This window comes from Trachemys scripta, chromosome 3, assembly GCF_013100865.1.
Source record: "Trachemys scripta elegans isolate TJP31775 chromosome 3, CAS_Tse_1.0, whole genome shotgun sequence".
Taxonomy (NCBI): Eukaryota; Metazoa; Chordata; order Testudines; family Emydidae; genus Trachemys; species Trachemys scripta.
Window position 1 is genome coordinate 4,494,388 of NC_048300.1, and position 18,111 is coordinate 4,512,498.

General features: G+C 48.7%; 1 protein-coding gene across 2 annotated transcripts in view; it reads left to right on the forward strand.

Moving 5' to 3' along the window:
* The window catches only part of TTBK1 (tau tubulin kinase 1), a 152,125-nt gene that overhangs the window by 74,806 nt on the left and 59,208 nt on the right, over positions 1–18,111 (forward strand). Inside the window, exons 5-6 of one of the 2 annotated variants that reach the window (XM_034764007.1) lie at positions 1,522–1,662; positions 3,079–3,183. In XM_034764007.1, coding sequence (XP_034619898.1) covers positions 1,522–1,662; positions 3,079–3,183 — 246 coding nt within the window. Of the gene's footprint in view, positions 1–1,521; positions 1,663–3,078; positions 3,184–11,773; positions 11,796–18,111 lie in introns of those variants that run through there. The other variant, XM_034764008.1, reaches the window with a different exon arrangement.

Below are 18,111 nucleotides of genomic sequence, written 5' to 3' on the forward strand. Positions count from 1 at the left end.
GGAAGCAGGGATGCTGGTGGGTAGGCGCTTGCATTGCGTTATGGAGGGAAAGGGTAATGATGAGTTTAGGCTGCATGCGCAGAGGACCAGGTCACAGAACAGAAAGAGGTAAAACCAAACACCAATCCTGCAGCCTGGCAGCACATTCCTGAAACTGGGGCCTGGGGCAATGCCCACAAGCCAGGCTGCCGCACCTGCTCCACACTGCAGCAGCAGCAGGGTTAACACCAGTCCATCCCCCGGGAGGGGGAATGTCCCCTGTGTGGACAGGCATGCTGAGGGGTGGCATTTCTGTCCAGAAGGGACCATTCTGGTCAGCTAGTCTGGACACGGGCAGGGACTGTAGGTTTGCTGCAAAGAGTGGCGTGGAGGCAGACCTGCAGCTTGCCATGTCTGTGCTGGGATTTTACAGCGCATTGGTGATGCCATCTGAAAGCAGCTGTTTCTTCTAGTCTGGACGTGGTCATGGAGTGAAGGTGGGGGATGCGGTTCGGGGGACGTGACTGTGGTGGAGAGGGAAAGTGAGGGATGGGGATGTGACTGCAGTGGAGTGGGACACAGATGAGGGGACGTGACTTTGGTGGAGTGAGGGCAACTGTTATCGCTGGGTGCGGCGTGAAGGGGGAGGTGAGTCTATAAGAAGAAAGGCGAGGGAATGTATGAATGAAGGCAGGGCAGAGGGGGAAAGGGTGGAGTGGGAAAGCCTGTGCGTGTGATTACTTATTCCACACACACAAGAAGAAAGCACATCATTTCTGGGGGCTCATTGAAGCCTGTGACCTGGATCTCACCGGTGTGCTTACATAAATATAATTTAGTGGTCATAGTTCAGTATTCTCGTGAACCCGTAGCCTTTACTTAGACTCAGAAATGAACGAAGGTAGAGGCGAAATTACCACTTAGTCATGGAAAAAAATAATCTCTCCAGGAAAAATCTCACTCTAGCAACTCTGTATGTGGCCTGCTTCTTAATACAAGAGTGTTGCTAGGCCTGGACTTGCATGAAACTGCTTACATGAAGTTCCCACCCCGAGGACTGGGTGTCTTGGTGGGGACTCCTAATGGAATTGGTTCCAAAAGGTGTTAACAGCCTATGGGTGCTTGGCTCATTGACCACCCTTGTGACCGTCTGACTCTCCGGCCTTTCTGTTGAGCTTCCAGCCAAGGGCTGACTATGTCGGGACACTGACATGGGAACCATCTGTGTTCAGCACTCTACGTCAGGGGCTGTGTGTCTGTGTGAAGCCTGCCCTGCTATTGTCCTTCCCAGGCCTGTTTTGAGGATAAATAATTGGGGTGCTTCAGCTTCCAGAGCTGTCAGTCTGACACCTTTTCTCAGCAAGTCATTCACTGGAAAATGAAATCCAAGAAATAACGCAGACCCAGGTGTTCGCACATCTCCGATCGGGTGGGGATGGGGAGAGGAGTGTGTGTGTTAAGAATTCTCTGTCTGGATGTGGATTAAATGCAGCCGATAGTACGTGTGAGATGTTGGGGTACACACCGCATGAATTGTTTCAGGGCCGGAACCTTGCAGACCTCAGAAGAAGCCAGCCTCGGGGGACTTTTACGCTGAGCACAACCCTGCGATTGGGCAAGCAGATTCTAGAATCCATAGAAGCCATTCATTCTGTGGGATTCCTGCACCGGGATATCAAGCCGGTAGGTTGTTTTCGAAGCATTTCCCCACTTTAAGATTGAGTCAACGGTCATCCTGGTGGCTGGGACCGTGGGCAGTCTTGGCAGAGGCTACCGTGTTGCCCCAGTCGACATGCAAGAGAGGAGTAGAGTGATGTATTCCCCAGCCACCCCTTTGCTAGAAGAGGCCACTCCACAGTGGGACTGTGGCTCTGGTGTCACACTGCACCCCTATCAGATCAGATTCTGGAGGCAGGCTGCGTCCACGTATTCCTCTGGAATCCAGACCATCACTGCTAAGCAGCTGTTACATAGGTTCAGAAAGGGCACCCTTCCGTGTGCCCCAACACGTTGATAAAGGTCACGTCCACGCATTTGTCTTTGCTAAAGAAAACCCCCTTTCCGGAGCCATTATTTCACAAGCAGGGATATCTGCATGTCCTGGCAAACAGGCTAGGGGTGCGGGGAATCCTGTGTTGGCTTCTGGGGAGTTCTCCGTGCCGAGCGAAGGCAGAAGGCGAAAAGACAATAGCCTGGCTCCTCTGCCCAGGGGGGAGTGACGCCCCACCCAGGGTCAGGGTCAGCCCTCTTCTCGGGGCTTCAGCGGGGAACACACCTTCCATATCCACCCTCCCTTCCCCTAACCTGGGGCCTGCTGCAGGGGCTCTCTGTTCCCTACAGGTTTCTACTCTTCAGACCACTTGCCCGAGTGTCAGAGCCTGCTCCAAGGCCTCTTGTAGGAGCCAAGCTGCTTCCTGTAGCCCTCCCCCCCACCTTGACCCAAGGACTTCCTGCCAGGCCCTCTCTGCTCCTGGCCGCTTTCTCCTTAGTGGCTCCATCTCAGCTGGGAGCTGGGACAGGGCCAAATTCTCAGCTGGTGTAGGACAGTGTCCCGCCATTGACTTGCTGTGCCTGTTTACTCCAGCTGAGAATCAGACCCAGCATGGCAGAGTTATGTGCAGGATAGCGGGCTCTAGTAACTATAACATGAAGAAGAACAGCAAGCACTTTCTGCCTATAGTAACCCCAGCCTGAGTGGGGATGCTCCTTGTTCACTACAAAGCTCTGGATGTGGAGTTTAAATAGTTCCCATAGCCGCTGAAGTTTTGCTGAGTTAACACACACTCTGGTTTTATGGTTATCTGGATTATCCGTAGCCACCTGTCTTCAAACTGAATTCTAGGTGGGGGAGCCTGGAACCCCCTTCACTGCTGGGTTGCTTCTCTACTCTTTGGGACACACTTTGAGCCTCTGACTTTCTCTGCCTGGGGGAACCAAACACGTTAGCAAAGAAACTAGGAACTCATGGTGTTGCCTGGACATGCACTGTGTTCCTGCCTGAGACATCGCTCGGTGGGGTGGTCGGGTGAGTTCTGAGTTTGGCGTGAGAATGGCTGTTGCTATCCAAACTGATTACTTTATTCTTTTCCTTTTGGCCAGTCCAACTTTTCCATGGGTCGCCTGCCTTCAACCTACAGGAAATGCTACATGTTAGACTTTGGTCTGGCCCGGCAGTACACCAACACCAACGGCGAAGTCCGGCCAGTAAGTGACACCTTTTCCAACTCTGCTTCCACTCAGGCAAGGAAAGGGGTTTTGTTGTTTTGTTTTGTTATGACATGTATTGGGACTGCTTCTCGGGCTGGGTGGGGGTGCGGAGGGGTTGTGTTTGAGCTGGGAATGGAGGAATCTTGCTGTTGTCTGAGAAATGTGGGTTTTTTCCATGCTAACAGTTTTCCACGATGTGCTCGGGCCAAGCAGGCGGGAGGCCAGAGCTGTCCGAGCTGGTGGCCTCCCTCCCCCCGCAGTAGAACAATCCCATTCATGTCTTTGTCCGGCCTAGTCTGGGGAAGAGAGCTGGGCGTGTTCTTTAGAGTTGTTTGATCGCAATGCAGTGGGAGTCTGAAGAGGACACTGCTCTTCCAATACACTGGGCTGATGTTCACCAAGACGCTGGGCTGTCACCACTGCCAGGAGCCTTGTTCCTTCCCCGCCTGGCTTTGTCTCTGTGCCCCCTTTCCGATTGCTGAGCAGGGGGCTCAGGGTGGGGGGAAGGGGAAGTAACTTGCTCTCCTCTGTGTGTGTGTCGCATCCAGCCCTCTTGCTCAGTAATGTATCGTGTGGGCTCAGGCAGGAGTGCAGCGCAAGCTCCAGAGATGTGCGTCTCACCTGGATCCCGCTAAGCTGCAGGCTGAGCGCGCCTGGCTTTGCCATCGAATAGGTTGCTCACCGCTCCAGGACCGGGCCTTGGCGAGCTCCAATAATCTGTTTGGCTGGCCGCCCAGTGTCGTACCATTTGGCTCCAGAGCCTCTTATATCCGTACGCTCTCTGGAAGCCACGCTCCCTCTCCACAGAACCCCACCTAACTCATCCAGAAAGTCCCAGGCTTTGGCCCAAAGCGCTTCTACCCTGAGGCTGGAGCCTCTGGGCTCAGGGCCTGAAAGCCTGACAGCCCAAACTCTGGTTCAGTGAGTGGCTTCCCCGCTGTTTAGGGCCCGTCTGGCTAAGCAGACTATGGGCAGCAGCTAGGTCCCGTCAGTCACTACCGCGGAGAAGGCAGAACTGGGGCAGTTATTGGGATGCTCCTCCCTTATCTGATACACCCCCCGGCTCCAACCATGTCCTGCCTGGAGGGGGGCTTCAGCAGTCCCTATGGGCTCTGCATTCAGGAGGTTCTATTAGGTGTGTGTGTGGCGGGGGGCATACAGGGGCATTACCAAGTGTAGAAATCTACACAGAGCCTTCCCTCATGGGATTCATTGTTATAGCCTGTGTCAGTGCTGGTGTCATCAATAAAGCGTCTTAGGAAATCAAACCAAAGCAGCACAGAATCAAATCCTGTTTCGCGTAAGGGCACAGTTATGGCTGAGCCACGTCAAATTGCCCGGGAGTCACCCTTGGTATGAACATGCTGGGCTTGCGCCAGTCTAAGAGCTGGCGTAGGTTTATCGTGGGTCTCTGCACGATGGTGGCTGTACCGATATTCGAGCAGGACTGGACATTCCCCTGGTAACAAGACTATGCAGAGTTAGCACAGCGAATGTTACCAGTATTTCTGGAAAGGAGATCAGTCATCCTGCTTCAGGGCTTAAACCAATTTCTAACCATTAGAGACCAGGATGAGACCTTCCTAGGGTGAGATTATCCAGCTGTTTCTGTGGGGCTTCTTGCACGTTCCAGTTAGGTTTAGGATATCACACTGCCGCCCATCTCCATAGTATCTGGTCATCTTCCATGTAAAACCAATAGCAACAGCGAAATCCCCAGGGGCCTCCATGGAGACTCTGGCCCTTCTCCCTTTTTGGGGTCAAGGCTGTGCTTGGATAGGGAGTTTAGGCTGGTTGGCTGATTGACTTGTTATTGTGGGGGAGATTGGGTTGATGGAACATTGCTGAGGGTGGCCACTCTCCGATACAGAAGAGTGACTTTATGGAGCTCAGGTCTGATCCGGTCTGACAGCTCCAGTTTCGTTTCACTGACAGCCACCATTTTCAGATACAAGCTCTCAGTTTTTCTGCCCCCTGCCCCCTCAGATCACAGCACTTCAAGGGCCTCAGGAGGTGGAGAAGTGTCACCTCGCCCCACATGGTCTTTTCCGGCCAACCATTTAATGAGACTGACATCTGTCTGTGTGCTCCGTCCCCCTACGAAAGCTTTGGCCGTCTTCTTCTCAAGTCAGTCATTCTGCTTTGGTCCCACCCTCACCACGCACGCATCCCGTCACACCAATTCACCCAAACAGCCCTTGCCCCCCACTCTCTAACTGCCCAAGTCGGCCACCAGGAAGAAAATTGTCTCGTGAACCCAATAGCAGCAACACCACACTGGCTCGGCGGAGAGGCTGTGCTAGCGAGATGCTCTGAGCTGGAACGTGACTTTAAGGCCTGTCCATTCTGGGGCCTGCCTGCCTTCACTGAGACCCCATTAATAACCACAGGCAACCTAACACACGCAGACAAACTGATAAGAGCTTGCATTATTCTATTATAATCCCATTGAATTCGACTGGTTTTTCCCTAATCCCCCTCTGTCCAAGCTTCTTGACTGAGGGTGAGTTGGTGGTGTAGTTTCCAGGAAGGCTACACCCTTCAGCCCTTCTCTTTAGAGGTTATGGGGTTCCTGTCTTTTTGGGGGTGCCTGCAGGAAGTTACCCAGACAGCAGGAAACACAACAAATCCAGGATTGAATGGCTAAAAACATAGAGGAGATGGAATGAAAACAAAAACCAGGGTTTGCGTAATCCCTGTAGACTGACACTCCTCCTACGTGAATCAGAGACGGCCTTTTCTGCACATGCCTTGACAGCTGTCCCATCTCAGGCCATTAGTGCAATAACTGGGTGTCAAAGCCAGTTCCTCAGCATAAATTTCATAATCCAGTGCTTGAAACTAGTCTGTGCCAAACAGGATGCAGGAGGAAGTATCAGAGGGTCTGGTGCTGGGGAATGACATGAAAGGAATTGGAGACCAAGATTTATATAGTGTTTAGTATTTTATGTTCATTATACGCCCCTCCCCCCCCCCCCCCCGCATCATGGTGGGCTGTGGAAAGGGACTTAAATGGAAGTTTACTACACTATTCTTTCTTTCTGTGAACGGATAGAGTCTCAGAACGCTCACACTGGTTAGACTGCCAACCTCCTGGGGTTCCCCTTTATCCTGAACAAAACCGAACCTTAGCTCAGTTTCCCCCGGAGCTGCCTGTTTCCAGAGTCTTCCTGCAAGACATCCAACCCCTCTCCTGCTTTGGAGACTCTCCACCTTTCAGCCAGCAGAGTTGGAGCTAGTGAGACCCCACTGCTGTGACTATGTGGCTGCCAGGGTGAGTCAGCCGGATAGCCCTGCCGTCCTGTCGCATGCCCCTTAAACAACATCAGCACAGGTAGCTGTTTTCTGCAAAATGCCTACACACTAAAGACGTCCCTGAAGGGCCTTTTGCTCTTAGAGCGGGCAAGACTGATTGTAGCTCAGCTTCCAAAGGTGCGGGCCAGGAGTACAGGACTCAATTTAATATCTCAAAATGCTGGAAAGGTTGTTTTAAAGTGAGGTGACTGAGAGGTAAAGAGAGAGACCCCACAGCAAGAACTATGTGGCGAAATGGCCTTTATGTTATTAAGAAAAAAGAGACTGTGACGGGTTCGGTCACAGGGATCCCCTGGGGACTGTCATCTGATGTGCTGAAATTACCTCTGAGCCTGTTTCTGGGCCTCAATTTCCTTTTCTTAATTCCATTTGCCTTTTGTGTTCATTTTCCTTCTCAGCAACCTGCAACCGCTGCAGTTCCAGCTTCTTCTGAGCTTCGCGCTCACTCATTTTGCTTAGTTTTCTGTCCCTATTTCCCTTACCCGAAATAAGCAAAGAGAAAATAACAAACCAGTAAACACTTTGTCTGTTGTCCAGCCACCACACTTAAAAACTCACTTAAAATCCGTACCAGCGCCTCAAAGCAATCAGCTGTGCACATATCCTGCCGACTATGCCACTGTGATGCGTTCGGTCACAGAGATCCCCTTGGGACAGTCACCTGATGTGCTAAAATTACCTCTGAGCCTGTTTTCCCTGCCAGCTTGGGACTCCAGAACTCTGCCTTGTTGAGCCAGACACACTAGCCTGCTGCAACACAGACCCAGGGTCTGATCCACATCCCCAAAGCTGCAGACTTAACTGAAAACAGCTCAGCAGATTTCCTATCTCCAGCACCCAGACACCCAGCTTCCAATGGGATCCAAACCCCAAATAAATCCGTTTTACTCTGTATAAAGCTTATATAGGGTAAATTCATAAATTGTCTGCCCTCTATAACACTGATAGAGAGATATGCACAGCTGTTTGCTCCCCCATGTAGTAATCATTTTCTCTGGGTTTATTAATAAACAGAAGTGATTTTATTAAGTATAAAAGGTAGGATTTAAGTGGTTTCAAGTAATAGACAGAACAAAGTAAGTCACCAAGCAAAATAAAGCAAAAACACGCAAGTGTAAGCCTAATACATTAAGAAACTGATTACAGATAATATCTCACCCTCAGAGATGTTCCAATAAGCTTCTTTCACAGACCAGACTCCTTCCTAGTCTGGGCCCGATCCTTTCCCCTGGTCCAGTCCTTGTTCGTTCCAGCAGACATCTCAGGTGGTAAGCAGGGGTTTTCCCATGACTGTCCACCTCCTTTTTCCTGCTCCACCCCCTTTTATAGCTTTGGCATAAGGCGGGAATCTTTTGTCTCTCTGAGTCCCCACCCCTCCTCCTAAATGGAAAAGTACCAGATCTAAGATGGATTCCAGTATCGGGTGACATGGTCAACATGTCACTGTAAGACCCCTAGTCTCCATTCCCCATGGGCTGGCCCACACCTACACAGGAAGGATTGCAAATAAACCATTTACAACCAATTGTCCTAGTCACTGGGAGCCATCAAGATTCTAAACCACCATTAGTGGCCCACACTTTGCATAATTACAGTAGGACCTCAGAGTTATACTTCATATTTCTAGCTTCAGATGCAAGAATGATACATGCATACAAGTAGGAAGAATATATTCAGTAGGTTATAACCTTTGTTATGATACCTTACAAGAGACCTTTTGCATACAGCATATTCCAGTTACATCATAGTCACACTCATAACATATTTCCATAAAACATATGGAGTGCAACGTCACAGAGACTATTGTTGAGCGAATGGGAAACAAACGATGGACAGAAGAATACAGCATGTTCAGTGTGGGGCAATCTGTGTGGACAGCCACAACTCTAGTTTTATGAAGGAAGAAGTTCCAGGTGTGGTTTGAGGCCTGGGTGTGGGCAGAATTCTGGCCAGGGACCAGTGAAACAGTGGAGGGATTACACTACCTCAAAGTGAGAGACTGACAACTCAGGGCTTGTGCACGTTACAACTTATGTCGGTATAACTTATGTGCAGGGGGGGGGGGGGGGGGGGGGAGTAAGCCACCCCCCTGAGCGACGCAAGTTACACCAACCCAAGTGCCACCCTGGACAGCATTATGTTGGCGGGAGAGCCCAAAGCAGGCAGTGAACATTATAGCATGAACTGAATCATACAGACAAGAGGCATAGCAGAATGGAGACAGAACAGACTCACTTGTGTAAAGGAGCCAGCCTAGCCTCCTTATTAGGTATTTGTGTCTTTCGTGTCAGGGCCCTCAGAGTGTTCTCGGTTTGTGGATAATAATGCACTAGCCCTTGATGACGCCTTCAGTTCGGCTGTGGGTTGCCACATCAGCGTGTCCGCCAAGAGGTCCACCTCCTCAGGAAGCCGAGCTTCATATAACGCTCATGTCCTCTAGCTGCTTTTGAAGCCAAAGCGCTCCTGTCTTTCAGATGCTTTTCTCCAGGATGCACCCCTGCCCTCCCAGGCAGCCAAGTCCTGATTTCGATTTGCAGACCTGTTGTCCTAAGATGGCCAGGCGGATTTATTTTTTAATTTCAGTGTGAGAAAGATTCCTTCTGCCCTCAGCTCTTCAGGGTCACAGTTCAGCCTGGAGTAAACAGGGACATCCTAGATAAAATCCTCTAAAAAGAGGCAGACCTCCAGGAGAGGCTAATGCCAGCTAACTAGGGGTGGTGTAACATAGTATGCTGTCATGACTGTTACCTAACAGGATTTGTAAGTAACCTCGGGGAGAGAAGCTTTGCAGTTATTCAGCATGCTGAACTGCAGGTGTTCAAGGCTGAATTCGCACTCCGTGCGCTCTCTATAGGAACCCGGCTCAGCACGGGCAGTAAGTGTGTTCATTTGTGCCTAGTGCCTACGGCCTTTTTTATATAATCGCAGCAAGCTGTGGATTCTTTGCATTTTCCAAAATATTCATTGAAAATTTTCCAAATGAGCTGTTACTTCACCAGCTCAGTGCAGTCATTTATTGGCCACCAAGGGAAAGGGGGTCTTTTTTCTGGGCTGTAGCTCTCCTGTTTGTCTGAACTGGCAATGTGCTATTGTGCTCTTTTGCTTAGTCAGCTGCAGTCCATTGATTAGATCTGTCTCCTTGTGCTTCAGACTGCACTGCAGTAGTTTCCAGTGCCTTGCTGAAGGTACTATATGCAAGTGCGAGGGACGGTCTGTCTATGCAGAAGGAAAGCGTCTTAGGCAGAACGGTACATAGCCTCTTTAGAGGAACGTGGTCAGCGTTGCAGGGCAGGGTAACTAAGAAGATTTTAATTTTCTGACATTAATTTTCAGTGTACATCTATGCTTGCGCTTCGGTGCAAACTCTTAAAAAGAGCCTTTTGTTACTGCAGTGAAAAGCAGACTAGAAATGCACCTAGGTAAAGAAGAAATGGTATTTCCTACAACTGGAGCAGATTTTCTTTCACTTGGAAAGAAAGAACAATAGAGAAAGACTGTGCATAGAATATATTGTATCCTCCCTCAGACCTGAAATATTTAAATCCAAGCCCAGTGGGTCTGTGCTGCCCACCTTTCACATGAGACATATCAGCTGTAAAAGAGTTAGGCCTGGTCTATACTGCTGGGGGTGTGTGTGTGTGTGTGTCAATCTAAGTTACGCAACTTTAGCTACGTGAATAATGTAATGGACACAAAATCTAGGCACGAGTGATGGGCACGGGGTTTGGTAGTTTCAGGACTTTTTAAAAAAAAGTTTGTATTCATACTATAAAAGCGTAGGATGTTGTGGGGGAGTGGGTTGGTACTAGAGATGACGGGGAGGAGAGGAAGAGATTATTATTGTCTGATCTGTAACAATGGTGAATAAGTGGACACATGGCAATTGTAAAACTCTACCTCCGAGGGGACAAGTTAAAGCACACGAGTCAAGCAGTGTGGGGGAGTGAAATTCTGCACGCACAACTACAGCAGTAAGCCCAAACCAATGTCAGTAAACACTGTATTCTCACAAAGGTTATGTTCATAGCAAGATGTGTTTGGTTTGTACCCTGCTGCTCTCGGATACATCACAGCTTCCATGTCACCATGAGTTTAAATGGTAGACTTGTGAATCATGCTGGAGAACTTGGAGGGTAAGCTACACTGGGGCAGGAGCTGTCTGTTTGTTCTGTGTTTGTACAGGGCCTAGCGCAGTGAGGTCCTGGACGCTACTGCACCACACAACACATCATAACAACCAGAGTAGATTCAGGACGGTCACTTCCAGTTGATTTTTATGCAGTAATACCTCCCTGCGTCAAATTTGTCACAGAGCTTATTGAATTGTTTATTAGTGCTGATTTATAATGTAAGCCCGTATCTCACGCTTTGAAAACAGACAACACAATGATTCACAGTCTATGTACCATATAATGGACAGTGCAAACGAGCTGTCGTGTTTGTCCTCGTTATGGTGAACCCTTAATAATCCCTTCTACGGCCACACTCTGACCTTCAGCATACTCCTGTCCCAACTACCATGCAGAGCTTCGAGGCCGCAAATGTATGGCGCTAGCCAGCCGGCGGTCACAAGTAGGGTGGAGATAGGGCCTGTGGCCCAACGAGATGGTGGGGGCTGGAAGTGACCTGGTGAGGAGCGGCAAGGCAGCAGCTGGCAGCGTGGAGGGGTTTTCAGCAGCAGGGGAGCAGAGCTGGGGGTTGGATCGGGTGAGGAAGGCAGAGTTGATTTGTCTGTGGGAGGAGGAGGAGCCCCAAAAGGTTGATTTGGTCAATTTATTTCATTTTATTTTATTTCATTTGAGGGGGAGAATCAGAAACACTTGTCTCAGGGAGGGCAGGACTGAAGCCCCCACTACAGCGCTTTGGGCACCAGCCAACTGCTGCTCTGAGTTTTATGCCTTGTGTTAGAAATAGCGAGTGAGGAGAAGCTGGTCTCGGGAGAGACCCCAATCCCTCCAGCGGAGAGCTCATGGTGCTTGACAGGCAGTTCACAAATTATGGGTCCTTGTCCCAAAGGGCTGGCCGTTTCAGTGAGCCCCCGCACAGCCAGTGCTGGGGAGTGGGCGTGGGGGCTGACAGCGGCAGCTGAGGAGGAGATGCGTGCATTGGGAAGGATGCAATATTGCTTTGATTTTTAATTCATTTCTATTTAATTTTTCTCCATTTTGTGTTTTTTTATCATGGTTTTCTTTGGGTTTCTCTCTGTTTTACAGTTCTTTTGGGCTCTTCTTTTGAGGCTGTGTTTGATGCGTTGGCTTCCCATCCGCTGCTCGTAACCATCTCTGCCATGAGTTGTGAGTGAGCCATCACCATGCTTCTGGGTTTCATTTTGTTTTGTGCTTTCGTTCTCGATGGAGCTCAGAATTAAGTCTGTTTTTGTTTTCCCTTCATGATATGTTTCTGTTTTTCAGCAGGATTGTGAGAGCCACCTAATCTAATGCAGAAACCCAAAGCTCTTGGGGTTTTGGCCTCAGGGGCGCTTGGTCACTCTGGGGGTTCCAGTCTCGGGAACATGGGTGTCACTCTTGGGGGTCTGGTGTCAGGGGCAGGGCTTTTCATCCTGGGTATTGTTGCCTTTTGAGTCTGGTTTTCCGTATTTGTTCCTTCCCAACTCCATATGAGGATAAAAGATGCTGCTGTCATCAAGGGTTGAACAAAATACTGCCCCTTAAAAGGGGCATCGCTAAATCTCACGGGACAGAGAGTTTGTCTCTGATGGGGTCAGTGCCCCTCACCCCAGGTCACCAGGCAGCCCGCCTGTCGCACGGATCGAAATCGGAAGTTCCGATTATTTAGTTTAAGTTGCTTTATTTACTTGTTTGTTTAGTTAAGCTTCACTTCACTTTGCTTCCTGTCCCACCTTTTCCAGTAAGCCCTCACAACCAGGACCTATTGCCGAGCACTGGCAGAGAGCTGTGGGACCCCCGGGTTCTCCAGGGGCCCTGGCCATGTTTCTCTGGGTTTCCGTCCTGTGTACACACTTTGGAGGAGAAAGGTTCTCCTTGTTTAGTCTGAAGTGTAAATATCAGAATTTAGTAACATCTGCAAAAAGCTCCTGTCACAAGTGAAGAGAAGTCACCATTTCGTAGAGATCATTGGACTAATCTGAGATTCCACTGCCAAGTTTTGTTAATTATTTGTCTCTAAAATAAAACTCTGCCCTGCCTTTTCCAGCGGATGACGCCTCTACCTTGTATTCGCTACATTAAAACCTCATTTCCCTGCTATGAGATTGGCTTTACAGATCTCTACTCCTGGAGTTCCTTGTTGAATTGTAGCTGACCAGTACCTAAAGAAGTCAGATGGAAGGAGTGTCCATCACAGACTACCATACCCCGGGGCATTTGTCTGGGATTGTAGCTTACATCCCTGTTCAATCCCTGGGGCCTTTATCAGTAAGAACCTCCCTCCAGGCTCTTCCCCTCGAATGTTCTTTGGCAGAGGGTGTTGGGTGCACATCATCTCCCCACCAATCATCTTCAGTTTTGACTTCATTGACCCCAGATTTGGCTCAGGTATGAACATCTTCCTCAGTGCCATCAAGGGAGCTGGAAAAGAGTTTGCTGGCACCATCTGGCATTGCAAAGGGGCTGGAGACACTCTACCAGGCCTGGGGACTTGGAGGCGGCTTCTAACCTCTACTAGAAGCAATACAGCTTAAGTGCTTAGCACTGTGTCAGTGAATTCCACATGTACCTCGTCCACTTGGTTGTTCTCAATGTATAGAGATGAACACCTATCCAATAGACTAGGATCATTCCCCTGTAGGGTGCGAACCTAATACAGTTCCCCAAAATAAAGCTCCTTATAAACAAAGCGTACTTCACATGCTGTACATTTCCCCTGGGGTGCTTTGTATTTTTATTGTTAAGGCTGCGAGTTTGTCACGGAAGTCACGGATTCCGTGACTTTCGGGACCTCCATGACTTCTGCAACGGCCAGTGTGGCTGGCTCCTGGACCAGCCGCACCGGCCGCTGCTGGGGCAGTCTTGGGCCACCCCCGTCCCCCAGCAGCAGTAGGAGTTTGGGTGGGGGAGCTCAGGGCTGGGAGTTGGGGCACAGGATGGGGTGAGGGCTCTGGTCTGCACTTACCTAGGGGGGCTCCCCGGAAGCGACGACATGACCCTCCCTTAGCTCCTAGGCGGAGGCCGCGTGCTGCCTTTGCCCACAGGCACTGCCCCACAGCTCCCATTGGCCACGGTTCCCAGCCAATGGGAGCTGGGGAGCTGGCGCTCCGGGCGGAGGCAGCGCACGGAGCCATCTGGCCACGCCTCCACCTAGAAGCTGAGGGAGGGACCCATATTGCCGCTTCTGGGGAGCCACACGGAGCCAGGTTAGGGTAGGGAGCCCACCAAACTCCTCCCCCCAACCTCCCCACCCAGCACCTGCGGGGGTCCTGGCCCCCTCCCCCCCCAGCACCAATGGATGTCCCACGCTGCTTCCCCTAGAGCACCAGCAGCACCCCCAGGCCACCCCTCCCCCAAGATTTAGTCAAGGGTATATAATACAAGTCATGGACAGGTCACGGGCTGTGAATTTTTGTTTACTGCCCACAACCTGTCCATGACTTTTACTAAAAATACCCGTGACTAGAACGTGGCCTTATTTATTGTCTGGACTCTGGCACTTATCCCCAGTGTGCTAGGCATGTCTACAAAAGGAGAAAGACAAATCCTTTCACCTGAACAACAAAATGTATAGAAATCCTAAAGTTTACAAAATGAATCAAATATTTTAACATTTAAATCAGATTTTTATTTACCATTTTCTAGTTCTTTACTATCTTCTCATTTGTTAGTTTTAAATGGCTAAAGTGGATATTTTGTACTTTTGTCTTCAGTTAGAATTTCCTAATTGTTTATAGCATTTCAGATTGTACATGGAATTTTTTCACACTTTAAAAAATGCACACTTAAAAAAAGTCAAGTCCTAGCCCTTTTTTGAAGTCTTTTGTATCTGAAACACAAAATTGATAAGCAAATGGCCTGTGATATTTTTGCAAGCAGCAGCACCACCTTCTGATCCCTCGTATATCCACAAGTCAAGAAAACCGAAAGGCTTTGACTAGACCGTACTCTTCCTTCAGAGTTTGCAACTGGTGGCCATTTCCTGAATAAAGTGTTTCAAGAAGAGAAAACTGTGTATTTTCACAACCTGTCTGGAGAGCACATGTGTCTTGAGTACAGATGGGAGGTGTGACGTTCATAGCAAACCTATTGTATATGGGACAGCAACTACTGAGGGAGGGACTGTTTGTGTGTGACAAACTAGACATCTCCAGTTACTCCCGTTCTTCCAAACATCTGACCACAATTGCTAGTGATACAATCAAAATATGAGAGAGAATACTAAGTGCCAGGTGATCGATTTTGTGATAGACAATGCAGCTAACGAGGCTAAGAGGAGAAGGGGAGCCTTACAAGAAAAAGATGACCTTGGTGAGTAAAGTCTGGCTGTTCTGCACATACTCTACAATTCCTGCTACAAGACTTGGAAGGAGAGAGTGGCAAGGACCATGGTATTGAAGGCCAGTCTGATCCTGTGATGTGATGTGATGCGTGAATCTGGATTCCTGTACCAGTGTGGAGCCCCATTGACTTTTGTAGGGCTCAGGGGGTTAGCCACGTGGATTCAATTGCAGGAGCAGGGCCTGTGTGATGAGTTCTTGCACAATAGCCACTTTGCAAAGACAAGCGTAGAGATGGCCATGTATTTGTGATGCCTCAAGAAGAAAAGTGGAATCTGCATTTGCAGATTGCCTAGAAGCTTGTTTCAGAATGGCCCAAATCAATGAAAATCGGTGAAGAGCAGTGACAGGATATAGTCTCTGTTTGCCAGAAAGTGACAAATATTGGCCTGAAGAGGTTTGCTGAGGAATTGCTCCAGATATTGAAGGCAGCATTGTTGGGACTTGATTCCGAACAGATTCATGAGCTATGGCTGAAGCTGTTGAAGTGTGAAAGAAGACGGAAAAAAATCTTGTGCTGAACTGCAATGAGATAACTGCAAAATGCATATTCTGAAAGCATTATGACTTGTAAAGCATGAAAGCACAGGTTTAACACCACGTCACTTTCCAGCTTATGAAATATTCCCGTGTGTGCCAGCTTCCACTCACAATTTAGGAATCAACACTTGAATACGTAGAAGAGTCTTCTGCTGATAGTTGAGTTCCATCTACAGTAATTCAACTGCAGGCCAAATCTACATTTCGGAAAGTCATGTTCTCCAATGAAATACTGAAAAATGTAACAGCTGCTCACTGGTGGAAGTCTCAAGTAAATGCTCTGGGAGGACCAAGGCTAGATTATGAAAGTAGCATCACAGGTGTTAATTGCTACAGTGTCTTTTGCTGGGACTGAATGAATATTTTCATCACTCGGGCTGGTGTGCTCCAGGATTACAAACCTCAGGGAGCAGGTGGGGCGTCCAGGTTGGTTTTCCTTCTCAAGCACTTTAATTCTGAAAGCCTTGAAATCACCCTCAGTGAACTGGAACAATGGGACTCAGTGGCATAATAGACTTGTGACTTTTGATCATGGATTTTAGTTATGGTTTCAAATGCTGCATTATACATTCAGGATAACTCAATAATACAGTGTTTGCATGAATACGTGTATAAAAAAATTCATCATTTTGAACTTTGATAATGAAAAGGTAGGCAGATACTCACCGTTAACCCTGAAGTAAATTTGTGGTGAGAAAAATCCAAATAGGCATTAAGAGAACATTTTAATATAAAAATACAATCTTAGGTCCTGATCCTGCAAGTACTTATACATATGCATAACTTTAAACACAGGAGTAAACCCAGTGAAGTCAGTGGTACTATTCACATGAGTAAAATTACTCATGCGCTTAAGTGTTTGTAGAATCGGGGTCATAATTTTTCAATATTTTGTTTTTTGCCTACCTCAGTTTTGTGAAATTCAAATAAGATACCCTACCAGCAGTGACATTGGAAAAACCCAGCATTTATCATTCAGTTCATGTTAAATTTTAATCAGAAATTACAATAGTTCAGATTTGGGGGTTGGGTTGAGATTTGGTAACACTGATTTCAATCAGATTATTTAAATCAAGGTTTGAATGCCTGCACCTTGCTGAACAGCTGATAGTCTGAGACCACAAACCACAGGCAGAGGGAGGCAGTCAGAGGATACACAGACATGTATGAACTCTACCGAACTGTCCGTCAGCCAATCCATCCCTGAGCCTTGAGGACTCTCACATTCTTCCCCTGCCTTAGGCCCCTCTCTCACAGCTCTGCAATTCTAGCCCCTCTCCAGGCTGGCCAGGAGGACTGAATAGAATCTCCTTCAGACCAGTCAGCACTGAAGGGAAGTTTGTATCGAGGTACGCAACTGAGTCTTCAGGGCCGACTGCTGCCTCCCACGTGATGAGAGAATTGAACTGGCATCTCCTTGCACTGCGGTGCCGAGTGCTCTGACTTCTAAGCACCTAGGTCTGTCTGGAGTTATTAGGGTGGGATTTTCAAAAGTGCTTGCCCTGGGCTGAACTCTGAGCCCATTTTGGCCATTGCCAACTTCCCCCCGGTCTAACTATGCGCCCATTACTTTTGAAAATCCCACCCTTACCCATTATTATTATTTATTTACATCTGAAAAGCTCCCCATAATCACTTGCCACGTTTCATTATTTTACATGGAATTAGTTCAGAATGATCACGTCTTCCACAGGTGAAGGTGTGCAGACCTGGGAGATCTGTGGAAGCAGCGCTCTCAGCCCCTTCAGCAGTGGGAATAACCTCCTGTGATGGATGCAAGGAGCAGTGCTGACTTGGTCTCAAGACAGCTGTGTCCATCTCCTGGGTGGGGAAGGGCATTTGAGGGGTGAGAGTAAAGAAAAGGGAACAAAGGCTCCAAGAGGAACTCGGAGGAGCCTGGGAAAATAGGTGAACATCAGAAGGTTTTCCACTTGTTAACTCTCAACATGTAGCTTCCATGTGGGTAAGCTTCCATGTGGGTATGTTCAGAGGTAGGGGAGAGTTTTTGACAGCACCTGCCTTGAGGGTGGGGAATAGGTAGGGAACTGGGAAGTTCTTGTCTAGGCACTCAGATACCATGGTGATGGGAGCCATACAAGTACCTGGAGAGGTGAAATGAGTGGGTTTGAGCACTGGAAGTGGGGCAGGACTGAGATATTAGAGACGAATGTGACCTAGTGGCTCCAGTGCAGTCCATCATGTGGGGGCCAGAGCAGATGCTCTAGTGTGTGGTCCCATCAAGTGTTCCAGTGGGGACTGCTTGTCTTCAGGAAATGGAGGCATCGGGGAGGATCAGCACCTGCATCTATCCACAGCAGTATCAGAATAGCAAACCACTGGGCTGGCCCTCGGGCACTGCCTTGGGTTTAGCTTAACCACACTGCCCCATTACCAGTTTGTACTCAAAGGAAGGATTGCTTCTGGGTTCCTGCACTCACTCTCTGCTCAAAATGAAATTTGGTTATGAAGGTACAAACCTGGGTGATGCTGACAGCTTTGCTGCCCGGAGCGACTTTACTAATCACTTTCCCCTTAGCGCAGAAGGAGTTTTTCAGGGAAGTGTAGGACTAAGGCACGTGTGGTCTGTTTATGTGCCCACTTGA